Source organism: Parasteatoda tepidariorum, chromosome 1 (genome assembly GCF_043381705.1).
Source record: "Parasteatoda tepidariorum isolate YZ-2023 chromosome 1, CAS_Ptep_4.0, whole genome shotgun sequence".
In the NCBI taxonomy this organism is placed as follows: domain Eukaryota; kingdom Metazoa; phylum Arthropoda; class Arachnida; order Araneae; family Theridiidae; genus Parasteatoda; species Parasteatoda tepidariorum.
In genome coordinates this window covers 82,678,232-82,699,565 of record NC_092204.1, presented here as the reverse complement: position 1 = coordinate 82,699,565, position 21,334 = coordinate 82,678,232, and the positions used below count along the sequence as shown (strand labels likewise).

General features: G+C 28.2%; 1 protein-coding gene across 3 annotated transcripts in view; it reads left to right on the top strand.

The window, feature by feature from the left end:
* The window catches only part of LOC122268271 (chaoptin-like), a 58,047-nt gene that overhangs the window by 21,689 nt on the left and 15,024 nt on the right, over window positions 1-21,334 (top strand). For all 3 annotated transcript variants that reach the window (XM_071183027.1, XM_071183025.1, XM_071183028.1), the window contains exons 3-4: window positions 9,533-9,709; window positions 14,088-16,891. In XM_071183027.1, coding sequence (XP_071039128.1) covers window positions 9,533-9,709; window positions 14,088-16,891 — 2,981 coding nt within the window. The remainder of the gene's footprint in view (window positions 1-9,532; window positions 9,710-14,087; window positions 16,892-21,334) is intronic.

Genomic DNA, 21,334 nt, shown 5'->3' with positions numbered 1-21,334 from the left:
TACCGGTTTCCCCATAAGGGATATGGCGCAAAATCAAGATAGCATAGCACACTGTAAATAGAATGTTTTGTAATGTGTAGGTACGTGTGAAGAATATAAAAGGGAGTTTAGGAAAATCTCTTATTTGTTTCTTTTCGGTTTTCCCTTTCTTATTCTTAGCATTTTTTCCCGTTAGTATTCCTTTAATTTCCTTAATTTTTTTTTAGATTCGATAAGAGAGGAATAAATAATTACGTTTTTCCTACATAAATTATTTTCTTACATTAAACTTTAATTACTAAGAATTATTACATTACTAAGAATGTTTTAACGTTTTATTTATTCATTTCATTTGTCTTTTTAAAGAAATTAATTAGGCTTTAGAAAAAGACTGGAACATGTTGTCGTGCCACAATGTCATTATGTGTAGAGTTCATGTGTTTTTTTTACCAGGATCCCAGGGAAAAGTAAAGGCAAAAAGTGTAGGAAATAGGCGAATTTAAATTTCATTCAGCTAATAAGCAGTATTTTAAATATTAATCAATTCTATAATTCATAATTATGAAAATAAGGAAAAGAACGTTGTCGATTTCCTTCGATTGTAACAACAAAATGGCTTCTGCTCTTGGAAATATTTCTACGAAATTACTAAATTTTTTGAAATACAAACGGAGAAAAAGATGAACTTGAAAATTTTAATAATTTGAATTAATGAATTATTCTTGAAATCAATGAAATCGTTAAACACTGAGGATAATTCTCTTGGTATGACTCCATAACATAAAATAATTTTGGTATTCATTTTGAACGAAAAAAAATAGTATTTAAAAACAGTTTTTTAGTAACTTCGGCCTGATTTTAATGCTTACAGATATTTTCTGAAGTTTTTCTTTGTCAAAAGACATTTCTTACATATTCAACTTCATTCAAACAACACTATTGCGGCTGATTAATCAGCCCATTTTTGAAATCAATTATCGAATAATTATTTGTCCTACCAGAAAGCCCTTTTTAGTTAAAAAAAGTTTTCAATTTAATTTAGAGAATAAATTAAAAAAAATAGTTTGAATGTTGAATGTTTGAATGTGAAAATGAAAAAGTACACGAAAAATATTTCTTCTTTTCTCTCTCTATCTAAAAGCAAAAATCTGGAAGCATATTCGCAAATAACTCACAAATGACAGCACCGATTTAGATCGAGTTTTTATTTTCAGCATTTTACAAATTTTAGAGGGGTGGTTTCTAAACAATAATTTTTTTCGGCATTAAGTGGTTCAGGTACAGTATCGAAAATATGAAATTTTTTTGAGAAGAACATTGTTAAAGATAAAAACGCTTGATGTCAGGAAAACACCATTTTTACAAAATATATATAAAAAAAATAGAAACCGCACGGGAAAAAATTAAGAATCCTTGAAGCTCGCTAAACTCATTGTTTTTAAGTGCAGAAATGAAGCGTGCTAGAAAGAAATAGATTGTTGGTGTGAGTGATAACTTGATAAAGCAGTCGCTAACGTAGGATCCGCATAACCGATAAGTTTAAGATCAGTCACTGGATATAAAAAGCGAATAGATGCCCCAAATGTACAAAAAATATCTATTTGAATAATACATACATTTAAGACTTAGATAAGTTAACCCTCAACTCATGGTTCTCAGTATTCAGAAAAGATAAGATTTTAATAGCAAAACTCTTTCGTGTAGGTTTTTAAAAGTATATAAAATTCGCGATCGCAACGAACTATAGGGGGCGTTGTTGTATGAGACGAATTCCTGCGATTTCCATATGAACAGTCATTTAGTTGCTCTGGAGACGTCTTTAATGTAGCATGCAGCATTATAACGCTCCTTCTTTGCTGTGGCTTATTAAATTTAATAAAGGAAAATGTTTGATATTCTTTCGTATGCAAGCAAAAACAAAAAAGTATCTCTTTTTATTAGCGAAGGAACATCCAAAACTCATCGGAAAAATATTCGTAAATAAACAGAAAAATAATATGTGTCTTCTTATTAGAGTTAAAACCTAATGCCTGCGAAATCATTGCACTAAATTTATTGATATAAAATAAAAAGCCTATTTAAACTTTATATTCCATAGTTTTAAGAATTATATTACTTCAAACATTAAAATAAGCAAAAAGTACACATAAGCTCATAATTTTATATAATTTAATTTTTCAAAAAAAGTTTTTATCAAAAGATTTTAAGTTTCAATAAAAATCATTATTTGGAAACTAAAAAACGTAAAATAAAGAATGCTAACGGGACAAAAAAAATAATTCTAAAAATTCCTTACATTAAAAAAAAATGTTCATGTTTTTTTTTAAAATTTATAATCGGACGTAGAAAACCACTCTATAGAAAATCATCATCAAATAAGAAAAAAAAAATATTTACAAGTAAATTTTTGTTGTGTAATGTAACAAATGTTGTATTTAAGTAAAAATTACAACACTTACCTGCTTTATAAATCCGGAGAATTCCAAAATGATATGTTCTTAATTTGAAAACTTTATTCTCAAATAATATATACATAGATTATCTCTTTATTACTTTAAGATGACATACCGCACAATAAAGTTTAATTATTGCGTGAGCTCGATATGAATTTCAATATGTAACTTAAAAACAGAATAGCTAAATTCTAGTTTAAATTTATCATTCAGAACTAAAAAATACTTACCAAGAAAACGATAAAAATTTATTAATAATCAACATAAATGGTATTATTTCAAGTAATTCGTATGATTCTTTATTGCTGTTTTTCGAATTATATAGATTCAGAAATATATACTATTCCATAACTATTACAGTTCTGCGCGTTCTGAAATCACATTTATTCATTGGCATAAACTAAGCTATGTTGACTTCACTTTAATTTGTAATGAATTAAGACAAAAAAAATTTTACACTAATATTTTACTAAATTATAAAAAATTTTACACATCTGTAACTGTATGCGATCACGAAATCGGAAGTTATTGGTTGCAAGCTTGTTAATAACAGAAAGGTAAAAATTGTAGAGAAATTGTTCTTCAAATGTTTGACGAGTTCTGTTTCAAAAAGATTTATCAATGTTCTGATGAGTTTTTTCAAATTCTTCTGCCTTTTCCTTAAGGAAAGTTTGCTTCTTATTTGCCAAATCTTTCAGAAACAGAACACGCCAAACATTGGAAGAAAAATTTTTCAATAATTTTTAATTTCTATTATGAACTAACTTGCAGCTGATAACTTCAGATTTCGGGATCGCATACTGTTACAGATGTGTTTATTGCGGTAAAATACTTCTTTTTGTCTTCAATTTATTACAAATTAAAGCGAAGTAAACATTTCTTACTTTATTTCAATGAATAAATATGTTTTCAGAACTTGCAGAACTGCAATGGTTATAGAATATTCTTCTTCTTTATAGAATAGTCTATATTTCTATATCTATATAATTCGGAAGACAACAATAAAGAATCATCCGAATTACTTGAAATAATATCATTTGTGCTGATTATTAATAAATTTTAATCGTTTTCTTGGTAAGTATTTTTTAGTTATGAAATGAATAATTTCAACTAGAATTCAGCTTTTCTGATTTTAAGCTGCAAATTAAAATTCATATCGAGATCTTACAGTTATAAAATTTTACTGTGCAGTATGTTATCTAAAAGTAATGAAGGGATAATCTATGTATATATCATTTGAAAATAAAATTTTCAAACGAAGAACATTTTATTTGGAATTCTCTGGATTTATATAGCAAAATAAGTGTTATGACTTTTATAATAAAAAATTGGCTTGTAAAAAAATTTTTTTTTTCTATTTTGATGATAGTTCTCTACAGAATGGGTTTTTAGGTCTGATTAAGAACTATAAGAATAAAAAAAAGAAAAAAATATGAAAGTTTTTTTATTTCAATACGAGGAATTTTTAGGATCGTTTTTTTATCATAAGAATTTTTAATTTTACGTTCTTTAGTTTATAATTTTTTGATAAAACTTGTTTCAAACTACTTTTTTTTGAAAAATTAAATGGCATAACATTATGTGCTTGTGTATTCTTCTTGGATATTCTAATGCTTGAAGTTATATATGATTCAGAAAAGTATGGAATAAAAATTCAACTGGAACTCAGCTATTCTGTTTTTAAGTTAAATATTGAAATTCATATAGAGATCTTGCAATTATAAAATTTTATAGCGTGATATATTATCTTAAAGTAATGAAGGGATAATCTATGTATATATTATTTGAGAATAAAGTTTTCAAACGAAGAACATATCATTTTGGAATTCTCCGGATTTATAAATCAGGTAAGTGTTATAATTTCCATAATAAACATTTATTAGTACGATTTTTTTTTCTAATTTGATGATAGTTCTCTATCGAATGATCTTCTACGTCCGATTGAGAATTAAAAAAACATGAAAGCTTATTATTTTAATTTGAGGAACTTTTTGAATCCTTTTTTTAAGCTTAAACAAATTTATAACAGTTAAAGTTCGTTTCGTTCATGCGAAAACACCCTGACAAATAAACTTCATTGGCTCTCATGATTAATAATAGTAAATAAATGCATAGTTCAATTTTGACTAAGTGGCTAATTTGATTTATCATTCATCAAGGATATCATTGAGATAATTAGCATATTTGCTTCTTTTTATGTTGGCATATGCTTTACTAAAACTTTTAATAACAAATTTACCACGATAGCATACGAGCATGACCAAAATTAAATCCACTCTCATTTAATCTATACGTGTTTATTATACTTTATAAGATTTTTGACTGTATAATTTGAAATCTCGAAATACTTGAAAATATACTTATATGAAAAAGGCTGACCAGCTGGTCACTGGAGGCTAGCTAGTTATAGAATATAATGTATTTGTAAATTCTACCTACTTTAACATTATGGGGATAATATTAAATTGGCGATTGTGCTCATTATTTTTTGCATCCATATAATTGATTTAAAAGTTAAAATAAATGTCTGAAATATTAATTAAAAGGAAATAACAATTTTCTTTAGTTTAATTACATCGGTTTTGAGTGTCATTAGAAATGGAAATGGAAAAATTCATATTTATCAATTCTAACGCAATATTAAATTTTTTCACTAAACATAAAAGAACCAATTAAGCAGACAAAGACATTTTTCGCATCCTCATAATTGATTTGCAGCTTGAAATAAATACCAAAAACAATTTTGTAAAACATCAGAAAACATTAAACAATGAAAACAAATATAACAAACTTCACAATTGAAATCGTTTTAAGAATAACATTATTTAATAAAAGCTCTTTTATTTTTGAAAAAAAATAATTTCGAATCGGACTTATCTCTATTTGATGTAATGAAAAATTTTCAAACGTCAAAAATAATTACATTATGTTGTACAAAAGACAATTCAGGAAAAAAAACATGAGCATCGAGATTTAAACGACATTTTAGAAGAAAAGCGAGTAAGATGAAAGAATAGTTAGATTAAATGAGAATTGTTTTGAATTCAATTATGACGATTGAAATAACGTTAAGTGAATGCATAAAGAGAATCATATTGAAGATTTTCAGCAATGTCTAGCTTTCATACCAAAGCAGACAAAGAATGTCTATGTTTAATTTGAAAGTTTTGAATCAAAATGAGAATTCCATTCAATTAGTTTGACATTGTTCATCACGCCATTGCATTTGAAAATCAGTCGTAAGTTAAATTTAGCACGAGTGTCAGAAACGATTTCGTCCTAGCTAGGATAATTTAATTTGTAATTTTAGTGAAATTAACAATTCTTTCATATCTAAGGTTTTATTGAATAGTAAAAATTAGTACTATAACAAAACTTTAATTTAGATTGATTATATATTCATATTATTTTTATTTTTTGAATGGTAAGCGATGTAAAAACTACTTATAAAAAATGTCAGGAATGATGATATTCTTGTTCGTAAATCTGAGTCTAAATTAAATTTTAATTTTATTTAAATTTTCATGAAACATTTTCTCTGATTTTGTTCCAAAGATGAAAAATAAAAAACTTCCCTCATAGGTTATTAAAAGAATACACTGTAAAAAATGGATACTCAAGTATCACGAAATTTTCTTCGTTTTTGACGAAACCGTTTCCTGCTATATGCTCAGAGCTAAAATTTCGTCAAAATGACGAAATAACTATCGCCACTTCTTGGAAACGAATTTCGTCAAAACTGAAGAAATATTTCTTCATTCTATTTTTCCCAAAAAAAAGAGCTCTTGTAGTGATTAATTTATCTAACTTCTCTACTAATCACTTTAACGTCGGCACCGTGTAGTACAGCAACACAACAAGGCACATATAGAACAGAGAGATAAACTACACCCATGCCAGAAGCGGGATTCGAACCACGGGTCTTCCAGATTCGAGGCTAACTCCTTAACGAACTACTGGTCGGCTTATTTCGTCACTCTATTTTCGAGTGTCTTTACTCTAGTTTCGTCATTCCAGTTATCAATCTCCTACAATGGTGATTGCTTACAAACCCCCCCCCCCATAAAAATTTTAAAATTATAGAGAAAAAAATTCAAGAAAAAAAACATGGTCCAAATATTTTATTTCTGACAAATATATTTCACCACAGAAAAAGAAAATCTGAGCGTAAATTCCTTTTTTACAATACCGAATGAAAGGAAAAATATCAAACAAGATGTGTTCTTTCCTTAAAGTCATTATTTTGCATACTCAAAGTTGATACGCAATATCTTTATTAATTTCCAAATTTTGATAATCTCTCCTTTTCTAGATAATACAAACAAACTCATTTTAGTAACTTTCAAAAGATATCTCTCTTTTATACGAAGAAAATTTTTTTTAATAAAATTGTATGCAGAGAAACTATTTCCGTGTTATAAATGCGAAATATTGATTTACTTTAGTGAAATCCGCAAATCCCTTGGTTATTTCAATAATAAATCTCAGTCAAATAACGCTATTCATATACGTGACAAAATCCTCTGGGAATTAAAATGAGAATAAATGTGCCGGGTAAAATTTCGAGATGCAAAATATGCTGTATTGTTGTGAGATATAAAAAGATATATATCCGCCATCCGCATAAGTCGTTCATATGCGTCAAGAAATATTTTAAACTAGTGGGCTGTGCCCCCTGTTCTCTAACGCTCGCCAATCCCCGAAAATTGCTACGCAATCTTATATGGTTTGTTTCGCAAACAAAGCTCGCTTCGCTCGCTACTAACTTAGGTACATTGCAAATGCACAAAATTCTAAGAATTCAAAACAATCATTCAAATCCATATAACAACTTTTTTTTAAAAAAAAATTACATCTTTTTAGTAAATACTAAGTCATTAAAATAAATTTGAATTCAAATAAATGACATGTAATTCGTTAAACCTATCAGAAATGTNATTGCCGCAGCTGATGCTCTCTCAGGTTATTTCCGTTTCCGTTTTTAAAAGCGCTATATGTTGAGTCACCTTAGCTAGATTTGACATGTGACATTTTTAGCGGCAATCATTGGTCGATTTTCTAGCGTTGCCATTCGGGGAGTTGTAATGAGGCTTTTTTTTGTCGCCGTGTAAGAGAAATATATATAGAGATACAAACAGTCAAGAACTTTTACGCCTACAGATAGCACTAAGGAACTCATTTTTTGTTGCATTTATACAAATGCGTAAGCTAGACTATTTCGAGTGTGGGGAATTCAAATCTGAAATTAATTTCGATTCTAAATCTACTCTTTAAAAAAAACATTTTTTGTCTATTTTTTTGTTTAAATATACAAGTTTAAAAACGTTATACATTAAATGGAGTTAAGTGAATATAGCCACAAACTTTTAGGGGGTTCAGGGCAAATGCATAGGAACCGATGATCAGAAATGTCAACATACGCGGCAATGATGCATAACTCCTTCTTTTAGATCTCAGTAACTTCGAATGAGGGCAAATTTGAAAAATTACTTTTGGGAAGTGAGCCGTATTTGGAAGATTTTAACTTTAAAGCAGAAAAAAACACCGGTGTTTCATGCTGTAACAAAACAAACATAACAAAATGTACAAAAAATATGTTTAATGAAAATCCGACGTCAAAGTGTTAACACCTTGTTTTCTTTAAATTTTTAGTAATGAACATTTCAGTTTGCTTAATCTGTTTTCAGTTTTAAAATCTTTAAACAGGCTTATTCAGTACAGTGGTTATAAACCTGGAAGGAAGGATTCATAAGGATAGAGAATAGCAAAGCAATTGCGGGTTGAAAATGTGATCTTAAGCCGAAAGTCTTTCCATTAATGACTGGCTGTTCATGCGCATTTAAAATTATACTTTTATTTGATCTAAATTTTCTTATTTTGCGCTAATTTTACTTTTTAAACAATTAATTTCAAAACCTCCATTCAAATAGACTTAGAAATACTTGTTTTATCACAATTTAATGATTTGGCAATTAATTTGGTGAGCAACTGAGTTTGTCACCATATATTTAATGAACGATAAAATAACTTATTCCAGGCTATTAAATTCAATTTTTGTGAATAAATGCTTAAAAAAAAAGTGAGAAAAAGTTAAAATCACTATAAAGGAGGTAATTTAGATGAATAAAAGTTCCGTTCAAAGCGTGTACGAGCATCGAGTACATAATGAAGACAAAGCTCTAACAAACGATGACATTTTAGTTATAGACTTCTATTTAATTTTCAATTCTTAGGTTGTAGCCCTATTTCCCTTCAACGTTTATACTCATTAAACTGAATCACCTTGTATAGACATTATGAATAGCACAGAAAATATAAGAAAAGAATTTATAATAAAAGAGAAAAAAAATAAGAAAAAATGTTTTCCATTAGAAAATTACCCATAAAGTACTCAATCAATGGCTACTTTGTTAGTGAAGAGTGCATTAAAAGATATAAGCTGAATAAATTAGTTTGCTCATAAATTGCAAAATTATCAACCACAGTTCTGATGTAAAATATCCTCAGTAGTTGACTGATCATGGGTTAGAATCCTCCTGCCCTCTAGCTAACCGCGCAAAGATTTCATGGTTTATCTCTCCATATAACGCAAATGCGGGTTAGTTCCACCAAAAAGTCCTCTACGAAGGCTAGTTAACCTCAATGCTTGATCCAGGAGCTCTCTTGTCTACTGGGTTGGGTTTAAAATCAAAAAGCTATTGAGTTGATCATTGATAGTCGCAAACTAAGGATTGGGTCAGCTATTCTCTGCTGGTTTTAAAATAAAATAAAATAATTGCAAAGTGAGGAAATCTGTAATTAATATGTAATCAATTCTGCAATTAAATAATTAATATAACTTTACGTAAATTGTATTAACTTTCATAAATTTTCGATGTTTGAAAAGCCTGGTTTTATAATAAGTATAAACTTTTAGCTATGGTATAATATTCCCCTAACTTCGATTATGTTGTTATAAATGATTTAACATTTTTATTCAACATTTTTAACTCCTTTCATATTAAACGACAGTCATAGGCATTTATGATTTTTTAATGAACACGATAATGATGCGTATTAATAATTTTTTTTACAAAAGAATACTTTCTTTCCATTTTTAGATGATAATCTTCCTCTTATTTCTGGCGACTGTGCTAAGTTTTAACTCTACTGCAACAAAAGTTGAACCATGTGATTTTAACCCGTTGTGCACCTGTCGGAAAGCTCATCACGAAGTTGTTTGCAGATCGGTTCCTTTTTCCATATTTCCACAGATGAGAAGAGCCGATATATATAAGGTAAGTTTTAAAAAAACTATTTTGAAATTTAACATAAAAGAATTAATTTGATAACCAAGGTATCTGTATAAATTGCGTTTTTGTTGGGAAAAAACGTTATAAAGATAATGATAGCATTTGTTCCTTTTAACTAGATTTTGTTTTATAAATAGCTTTTTAGTTTGATATTCTAGAGTTCCTTTTTTCGATAGTCCTTTTTATTATAATACTTTTGCTTTTAATTTTAAGTAAATGCCTTTAATTTTTATCAAAATGCTTTTGCATTTTTAACTTTTTAATACAAACAAAGCAGGGCCCTTTTAATTTTCTCCTTCAATGGCATTTTTAGGAAAACGAATCTCTTATGATTCCAGATTTTCGTTAATATTACCCAAATACGCAGGATTTCTTTTTCAATTTTTTTGTAATTTTCTTCTTAAAAACGAACAACTGGATGTTTTTACTCTTTTTCTTCTTCAGATTTTCTGTTATATCGTTAATTTTTAAATTTCATGTGCACAATATTAGGAACCCTTAAAAGTGCGTCTAAATGTCCCACTAAAATACTCATCGAAACATATTTACAATTTATTTTTTAATATCTACAATTTTGATTTATATGAAATATTTCTGTGAAGGGCTACTAAAAATAGTAAATGTCTTCTTCTCTATCTCATCTATGTGCTGGAATAAAAATCCCAGTTTTCACATTTTCAATACTAAATATAACTATTTTAAAAAATTAATATTTTTAAAATTATTTTTAAAAAACTGAGTATCACTGGTTTTGAGACTCCTAGGTTCATAGAAAGGGTTAGCCTTGGGCAAATGCTCTGCTTGCTCTATCCTAATATAGTTTTAGAATAAAAGTAATTTTTTTTAACAATTCTACATGGTATAGTTTTACCCTCTTTATTCAACATGAATATACTTATTACATTATTAAAATAAATGCACTTATTATTACATATTTAAAAGGAATGTACTTATTACATATTTCAAAGAGATATATTTACTAGAGATTTGGAAAGAATATATTTATTATTATATAAACCTTATCTCGTCACTGTTCAAATGATCTAAACTGAAATTAATAGACTTTCGTTCAAATCTACTACTTTTACAAACAGAATCTTTTCACAGTTCTAAGTTTAGAGATAGTACAACAGGGAACTATTCCAGTCTATTGGTTTCAAACTGTAAGAGAATCTTTCCAGAAAGCCGAAAACACTGTTCTCGGACAAGAATGTGCCCCCAGAGATTCGAAATTCAATTGAAATGGAATTTCGAGAGATTTAAGGAAGGAATTGCTAGAGATTCCAATTTTAGTAAAACATTTATGTAAATCTCATGGAAAATTATCTCCGGTACTTCAGAAAAGATGAACCCTGCTTTGACCAAACAGATGTAGCCATAGAGTTATTACATATTTAATAAGTTATATTAAATAATAAAGGAGTCGTATTCAAATAGCATGGTAGGTAAAGCTAATTATTCCCGAAAGGAAATTAAACACTAATTTTTAAGAACTATGATGTTTATATAATTTTCATTGTTGAAATTGAGATTGTTATATTGCATAAAAGTATACCTAGAAAAAAGTTCTGGTGAAAAAAACCGTACTGTAAAGGACCTTTTTATTAGGAAATAAAGCCTCTCCCCGTAATTCTGGAATTAAAAACCAAAATAGACGGTATTTAAACCATTCATTTGGTAATCCTTCCGTTCCTAAAGTAATGGTTCATCAGAAGTTCTAGTTTTGAAAATTACAGTTTTTATTACCACACATTTAAGTAAAAAATACAAAACTGAAAAGTAAATTTATCTGAATAAATAGTTATTACGTCATAATCTTACCAAATTTTCTCACCTATAAATAAAATCATATATTATTGTTAATTTTTTTTACTCATTACCAAAGTGCTTCAGAAAAAATTACCGAGCTTTTAGCTTTTTGCTGTTCCCATAGTACGGTAAATTATACCATATTCAGGTAATTTTGACTAAATTTTCTTCTCCGCATATTATCATATTTTACGCTAGTATTTCGTACAAGAAATATTTTGTAGGCCCTCTGTAACAAAATGAGTCACTGATATGAAACTTTTTCTTTATATTAAAAATTGCTTTACTTAATTTTGTAATTGCTTTATTTTGTATTGATGCGAAAAAACTATAATACTTATACTACTAACTATAGTATAAGACTTAACTTTGAATTTGTAAAGTTTTTTCGAGCTACTCAAGGAACATTATTTTGATTTTTTTATGAATTTCTTTACCATTTTTAAAGTATAACAGGTTACCAAGTTACGATGAATTGTTACGCATTGTATTATGCATTGCATATTTGTATGTATGGGACAATAATTCATAACTTGTAAGTATGTATCGGTAATATTTATATAATTAAATATAGTAATATTTATATCTTAAACTGAGAAAAATTACATAGTCAAAACTTCCATAACATAGTAAAATTTACCGTGTTTCTAGATGCACGGAAACGACAAAAAATCGGTAGTTTTTATCGAATTGCTTTGATGATTGTGGTAAAATTAACGATAAAATATGGTTTTGTAATACGTGATAATAATTGGTAAGTGTGATAAGATTTAATAAATCATGATATTTTTTTTAAAGTATCATGATTACTTTTATCATGTTACTTTAGAACATGGCACAAAAATCATTTATTCGGTTAAATTTACTATTTACTTTTGCATTTTTTACAAAATGTTCAGTATTAAGAACTATAATTTCTGAAACCAAAATTTCCAGTAGACCATTGTAAATGAAAGGAAAAATTACCAAAGGAATAGTTTACATACCATATAGTTTGGTTTTATTAACCACAATTATGTTTTTACCAAAAATGTCATGACCATACAATAGTAATTTCACTGGAATTTTTTCACCGTGTAAGTAGAAATATTAATGTTCATCACGCCTTCAATAGGAACTAGTAACAAGTATTATTTATTTTCTAAGGAAAAATGTTTTAACCTTCTTTTTTTGCAATTTGTTGAACATACGAAAAATTTAACGATTTACGAAAAATTTAAACAATTTTTAAAATTTTAACCGATGTATTTTAAAGATATTTTCTGTGGCAACAACCACAAAAGAATGTTGAAACTGAAAACTGTAAAATAGAAGAAAATTTCATAATCTGGAGGAAATTTGGGAAACTCGTTGAACACTTTTCACTGTTAACTTCTCAAGCATCTGAACTAATATCAGTGAAGCGAATTTAAACACGAATTCTGCCCACTCTGACAACACAGCGTTCATTAAAGAGATTTGGTTTGAATTACATGAATAGTTTTTTTGTATCCTCTAACTCAAATTCAAGAATCGTTTCTTTGTGTGGAAAACCAAGGTATTGAAAACATGCTCAGATATTAACACATCTGATGAAAACTGCGAAAAAAAAATTCCGATAAAGTAACCGTACTGTTTGGTAATGACATTTTTGGTAAAAAAAACTGTAATTCTGGCTAATAAAACTAAAATATATGGTATTTAAATAATTTATTTGGTAATTTTTCCCATTCGTATAGCAACAGTCTTCTGGTTTCTAAAATGCCAGTCTGAAAATTCTGGTTTCTAAAATTATAGTTCTGGATCTTTCTCATGGCCAACAATTTACTACAGTAAAAATACTTGCAAATAATAGTAATAACTTGCATGCTTCAATTTATTTATTTTAAAGCCTGTATTTTCGTTCAATCTTTGAAGGAAAAGGAGAAGAACTGTTACTCTTCCAACAAGTGGCTCCACCACATTTGGTAATAATACCATACATTTAGTAATAATTACAAAACTGAAAAGCAATTTAACCTAATAAATTTTTTCATACCATGCTCTAAGGTATTATGTTGAAGCACCAAATGTTACCAAATTTTACCTCATAGACTTCCAAACATATAGTAAAAAAATAATTTATATGGTAAACAAACCCCTATATTTTATTGCTAATTTTATTAAATCATTACCAAGGGGTTACGGAAAAAAGTACCGAGATTTTAATGTTCCCATAGAGCCAGTAAATTTTACTATATTCTGTTAGCTTTGTCCATAATGTTTTTCCTCTGGGTAGATTTCTGTTTTTTCTGTCTGGAATCTATATTTTTGCGCATGCACTACGAATCATCCGCTTTAAGTCTGAAATTCTTGTTCAATAGTTATTTACAGCAAACTCAAGGGAAATTTAAGTATAGTTGTCCAAAGTATATTAATTTGCACGACTAAACTTACACGCCAGCCCCAAATATTTAGTCGCCAATACCAAGCGAGAGGAAATTTCGCTCCTTGTGTTACATAATATTCGAAATCTCACATTTTTCAATCTTGTTAAGAAATTCAAATATAATAATGCTATTTTTTTAATTTTTAGGTTACAATCATTCGATCAGGAATTTCAACTTTAGAAGGAAACCAATTTCTAGGAACAAACGTTGCCTCTTTGCATTTGATGTATAACAATATCGTACATATTTCGCCAAATGCATTCGTTGGTTTAGAAAGTTTGCTATCCACATTGGATCTTAGCTATAATCATCTAAACCGTGTGCCTTACGAAGCTTTGCGTCCACTGAAAAACATGCAATGGTTAAATTTGCAAGGAAATTCAATAGATAATTATCATGATTTCAAGTGGTCAGAAATGACCTTCAAACCAATTTTAAACAGTTTATTCTTAGGTGGAAATCACATCAGCATTATAAAAGAAAGTGTCCTTACAGAGCTGAGCAACCTAACCATACTTAATTTAGATGGGAATTACATTTATGATGTAGACGTTAATTCTTTGCCAGTTTCACTGTCTTCTTTGTCGTTATCTAATAACATTCTCAAGAAAGTGCCTCTTCATGCTATTTACAAACTTAGAAATTTGAAATTTCTTTACTTATCTGGTAATTTGCTGAAAAGATTGCCATGCCCATTTGTAATGTGGACTGCAAAGCTAGAGAAACTAGATTTATCGAACAACTTGATAGAATACATGCCAGATTGTGTTTTCAATGGTTCTTTCCCCATCAGAGAGTTAACTCTTGAGTTTAATTTCTTAAGATCTCTTTCGGCCAGAAGTTTTAAGAAAACAAAACTTGAACGTTTGTCTCTAGCCAATAATAGGCTGTCACATATTCATTCCGATTCGTTTTCAGGTATAGAAGTGTCACTTACTCATTTAGATCTAAGTTTTAATTTACTGGAAGAATTTCCTCCAGCACTTAATGATCTCAAATCACTCGTACATTTGTCTTTGAAAGAGAACTATTTGAAAGAACTGGGCAAAGAAGATTTGCAGGGATGTAGAAAAACTTTAGAAGTGCTAGATTTATCAGGTAATGCTCTGTCTTTCATTCCAAAGGCTGCGTTAGAGCATCAAAGGAACCTTATTCGTTTAAGCCTACAAGATAATTTTATCGCCAAGATCGATCAAAAAGACTTTGGTGAATGGGGTAAGAACCTAACTACATTAAGTTTGGCGAGTAACAAACTCACGAGTATAAAAGAAGAGGTGTTTGTCCATTTAGTGAAACTCAGAGAGTTGAATTTATCTTTTAACAACATTATATACTTTGATAAGAATGCTTTATATCCGCTTAGAAAGACATTAGAAGTTTTAGAATTAAGTTCTGCTTTTGATTATAGTTTTCAAAACCCAGACGCCATAACTGCTGATTTAGAGCGAGTTGAATGGTTGCTACTAGACAATAATAATTTGTCAAAAATTAGTTCTTTTTGTTCAAAATCATCAAAAAGATTAAAACATCTTGAATTAAGTAACAACAACATACCGGAAATTCCTAAAGGTATTCTTGTTAATTCTCGACATACAATTATTTCTATTCATTTAATTAACAACAAAATAAGTATTATCAAATCTGAAACGTTTGCCAATCTTGAACATACTTCTAGAATATCTTTAATAGGTAATGCCATCTCAACTGTAGAAACAAATTCGTTTAAAAACTGCTCCAGTTTACATACCATAGTCCTTTCTGGCAATAACATATATTCCATCAATGTTTCGGCTTTCGCAAATATTACAAGACTTTCTAACTTATATATCCAAGACAATTATTTAGAATCATTTTCATTTGATATAATTGAAGGTGCTTCTGCCTATTTAACTATAAATGCATCTAATAATTTCATTCAAACTTTAAGACCTCAAAACAGAACTTTACAAATTTTAAAAACACGTACTTTGGATTTGACGTATAATAAAATTTCAAATGTCTCAAGAACGTTTTTTGAACCTGTTTCGAATTTCTTAACTCTTTTATTTTTGTCGCACAATCAGATCTCTCATTTGCAATTAGGACCCCTTCCAGAATTGCAAATTTTACATCTATCACATAATCACCTTCTTCTGATTGAGTTCGCATTTCACAAAAGCTGCCCGAAACTCCAAATTTTACATTTGGATCACAACAGAATTTCGCTTCTCAAAAAAGAAACTTTCATTAACATGAAGAGCTTACGTGTATTAGATATGAGTCATAACAAATTACTATCTCTTTCTGAAAATGTTTTTTCAGGAATTTCCCTGGAGAGGCTTAATTTATCAAGGAATTACATCAAATCTTTCGAATCTTCTGGAATAAATTCAGCAAAAAACTCGTTGACATCTATTGATTTGTCCTTTAACATCATTACCATAATGCCGAACAACGTAATTACATTACCAAACAGGATTCAAGCCTTAAACTTGTCTTCCAATAGGATTACTCATGTCAGTGAGCGATCCCTTCACGGATTGGTCCACCTTCTTGAGTTGGACTTGTCTCACAACGAACTGAAGGAAAGAGTCGAAGACATGTCTTTCACGTTTGTTGCCAATCTTCGATTGCTAAACTTGCGAAACTGCAGTTTGATGAACTTGCCTTTTTTACCTTTGCCATATCTCACCGCACTGTCGCTAAGAGATAACTTTTTCTATAATATATCTCAACCTACTGTTAAGGATCTGCGACAACTGAGGTGCTTAGATGTGAGTGGCAATTTCTTGCAAGAGATACCAACGCACCTATGGATATCTATGGGATGTCTAGACGATTTGGATATTTCAAATAATCCAATTTCTTTTTTACATTTTGATAGTTTCAAAGGGCTAGAAAAGCTTAGATGCCTGGATGTAAGAAGACTTTCATTGAGTCGATTGGATTCAAGAACTCTACATATCTTAAGGTATATATTGTGGCAGGTATTATGGAGATTGTATTAATTAAATCTAACATGGTTTGATATTATTATCTTGATATTGGGAATAATATCAAAGGAATAATATCAAAGGAATAATTGCATCAGTTGTACGTAATGTAGTTTGTGGTTATATAGATATTATATAGCTTTAAAAGCTGGGAGTATGTATTGGAAATATGATAATACAATTTGAAATTGAAGAATTAAAAAACTTCAAAAGCTGACACAACATATAAGTTACAGTGACCTCTCACTTATGCACCACCTCTTTTACGCACCTTTTTCATTTATACGACGATTTTTATAGGTCCCAGTACATTAGATAGGAAAATAATGATAAGCATCCTTCGTTTATGCGTCGCTCTAAAAGTCAATTTTTCAATTATGCGCCGAAATTTTAGGCTAACATTTAAATTTTTTAATNTATTAATTAAATCTAACATGGTTTGATATTATTATCTTGATATTGGGAATAATATCAAAGGAATAATATCAAAGGAATAATTGCATCAGTTGTACGTAATGTAGTTTGTGGTTATATAGATATTATATAGCTTTAAAAGCTGGGAGTATGTATTGGAAATATGATAATGCAATTTGAAATTGAAGAATTAAAAAACTTCAAAAGCTGACACAACTTATAAGTTAATTCATTGCATTAATTTATTAGTTATTTGAGATAGTAGAATTATGAAATATTTTAAGCAAAGTTACTTGAAATATTACTTGTATAATAGTTGCACGCAATGCAAATTGACATAGTAGAATTATAAAAGCACGTGAGATAAAGGGATATATCTGCATTTTTAAATTTTTTTTTTAGCTGCATGTAATGCAGTTTCTGGGAGAAGAGTTTTAAATCATAAAAAGTTAAAAAATTTAAAAGCGTATATGGAAAACTGTGAAAAACCTTATTAAAAATTTTTTGTTGAGAAAACTAATCAGCAATTAACTGATTAGTATTCAAGATATTTAAACGATTTTTTGTGCAAATTCTTTTTGTTATTTCAACGATTTTTCATGCTTTTTATAAATAAATAAAAGTAAAAGAAGCACAAAAATACTCTTGTTTCAAACAACTTCCACAGTTATAAGTTATTTACTAAAATAACTAAGATTATTCGAGAAAGCTGGAAAAAAACTTAACAAATAGCAAATTAAATTTAACATAACAAATTAAACATATTAAAATTTAAACATACTTCATACCTTGGCGAACAAAGAGCACGTATCCTTTGGCCGAGCTTCATACATATTTAACAAATTAAAATTTAAACATATAAATTTATACTCTCTTTCTGTAGGATTAGAAAATTTTTGGGATTGATGAACCATAATATCATCCAAGTTTGCGAAAACCATAGTCTGAATTTTAACTGAACCATGTTATCATACATCGTAATATTGATTACATAATAAAATGGCTCAACTAAAACGTAGCAGATTTTCATCTTATTAATGTTCAAAACACTTACATTATGGCTCAACAATGTGTATGGTGTAGATTTTAGAAATTTATGAAAAAATTAGGTTTTATGTATGTTTTGCTGAAAAGGTGAAACTTTTGATTTTTGCAAAAAAGCTTAGGATGGATGGAATTTGGTGTGATTTTCTACGTTTGAATCAAATATAACATCATTCCTTTCTTCAAAAGATATCAATGCTGATCTCTTACAACAAATATGATATTTGAATTGGCATTGAACTATATATTATCCATTGGCAAAACATTTCGTGTAAAAATATAACTTGACATGAATTGGCACGTCGCATAGTGATAATTAAATCAATAAGCTTTTTAATTTTCCAGTTACAAAATTTAAATTGAAAGAGTTTTACTTAAGCTTATCTAGTATTTTAAACTTCAAATTTAATTCAAAAGCTTATAAAAGATTTATTTAACCTTCTAGAATTTTGTAATCTTATCATACGTGCTGTTAAATCTTCAAAAGCTCAAAGCTTATTTGAATAATTTAACTGTAAAGAACTGTGTTTTGCAAAATTAGGAAATAACTCAAGTGTACACGGAGAGCTAAAATCGTGAACTTGCTCGTGTAGATAATGGTAGAAAGAGAAGTGCGGTTGGTTGATGTTAACGTTTAAGTTATTAGTAGTTATATGGACTTGGAATTAATATATGGTTTAATAATTATTGTATGCCTTATTTAAACCATTAGAATTATTGCATAAGTTAATAATTGTATAGTTTATTTATCGATACATGGTTTAATAGTAAATATGAAGTTTAACAATAATATGTAGATTTGTGAAAGTTTAGTGACTGCAAAATTTCGTACATTTTAATACTTTATTGCCTTGCTGAGGGGAAGTGTATATAATTTTTATTCAGCTTTTGCTTTAAAATTTTTGATTTAAAGCAATTAATATTTTGCAGTCCAACAAATTCTATCTATAGTTACATTTTTTAGGTTGCGTATTCTATCGTTATGGTTTATTTTGGCTTGTTATTGATTTTGATCATAAAATTTATCTGCCAATTTTTCGATGGCACGCTATAAATATATTTAAAAAAACTTAATAATTTTTTTTTTAAAAGTGATAAACAATATGAAATGCAACGAAAGTCATAGAACGGGGTACGGACAAATTTTACAGATAAAAGGCAGATAAAAGGACAGATAAATGTTTTAAGCGTTAGTAAATGTAACTTTGTTTTTAAATTAACGTTTAGTTTGGGACTTAGCAAAATGAATTCGGAAGCATCTACCTTGTAACTTTTTGGAATGATAATCAGACATGTTGACTATTTATGTCTTTGTGCATTATAAAATACAGTAAATTTTAACTGTTTCCCTCCCCAATACTTTTCTATCATTCATAATTACTATATTGATGTTCTAAAGCACAATTTTTAAAAAGCCATTAAAGTGAAAAGTAATTTCGCAATTTCGAATATGGTTTTACTATTAAATAGAATAACTTTTATGTAAATGCAAAAAGCTAATTTGTATAGATTTTTTGCTATTTTGGGCAAAACTAAATTAATGGGCCCAATTACATTTTTCTCATTTGTTAATTATTACTCTATAAGTCTTTTCTAGAGAACTTTTGAAAATAAAACATTGAGAAACCATTTTACTCAAGATCACGTACAGTATTATCATTCATAATGCTTCTTTCTCTTTGGTTTCATAAATTACGGTGCTTAACATGCGTGTTATTCTGGTTCACTTCTTGGACCAGCTGAAAGCAAAACGATAAGAAACAGAATTAGTTACAGAAAGAGCTTTGAATTTGATTTATGACTCGTAAATCTCTATAAAAGATAACCCTTATTAAAAAAAAATTTGTGTGTGTTTACAAATAATTTTTTTTCACTTTCAAATTCTATATTCTATTCTTATTTAAAAGTATATTTTATTCCATTATTTTTCTTAAATTATTTTTTCGATTTTCAGATTTTCATATAAATGTATGTTTTATTCTATTATTTTTCTTAAGTTTTTCTATTTTCAAATTCTTTGCATTATTCTTATTTAAAAGTATGTTTTATTCCATTATTTTTCTTACATTATTTTTTCTATTTTCAAATCCTAAATTCAATTCTCATTTAAGAGTCTGCTTTGTTCTATTATTTTTCTTCAATTATTCTTTTTATTTTTGTTCTAAAGATTTAACTTGAGAATTTTGAGTTATTTTTTGAAAATAAATGCTAAATTTTATACGTTCGTAAATATTTGATTTTATTAAAATGATTGAACAGTTATCAACCATTTTCATTGCTTATACGATTTTATATTTGTATTCCAATTCAATAAATGAGACTTTATTTGCATTCTGATTCAAACACTTCTTGAGGTTTGACATAGTACTTAAGTATTCTCTCTTTAACTTTTTTTCATATTTTTAACACATGACATTTTTCTATATTTATTAGCTTAAATGAAATATATAAAAAGGCTAAGTTATGTCATTTTTGCTTATCATAGAATATAAGAAAGTTTTATTTCTGTAAGAAGAAGACATCAAAAACGTAGAGAAATATAAGGAAAAAAACATGAGGCACAGAAAAACATAAAATATATATATACTGCTGTAAGCAAAACTGTAAAACACAGAATTATTTACAGGAGGAGCATTTGAGTTTAATTTATTAAACATAAACTGAGAGGGATTATTTGTTAAGATAAACTTTATTAAGAGTTTTTTTTGTTTGTTAATAGATTAGTTTTTTTTCTATTTTTGAATTCTATATTGTATTCTTTTCAAAAGTAAGTTTTATTCTATTTTTGTCTTTTAAAAGCATTCCTCCGAGTTTTGTTCTAAAGATTCAACTTGAAGATCTTGAGTTGTTTATGGAAAATTAATACAGAATTTAATGTATTGGCAATTATTAGTTTATTTTTTTAAATCTACTATTCAATAAAATGCATTGAACAGTTATTGACGAATATATATATATATATA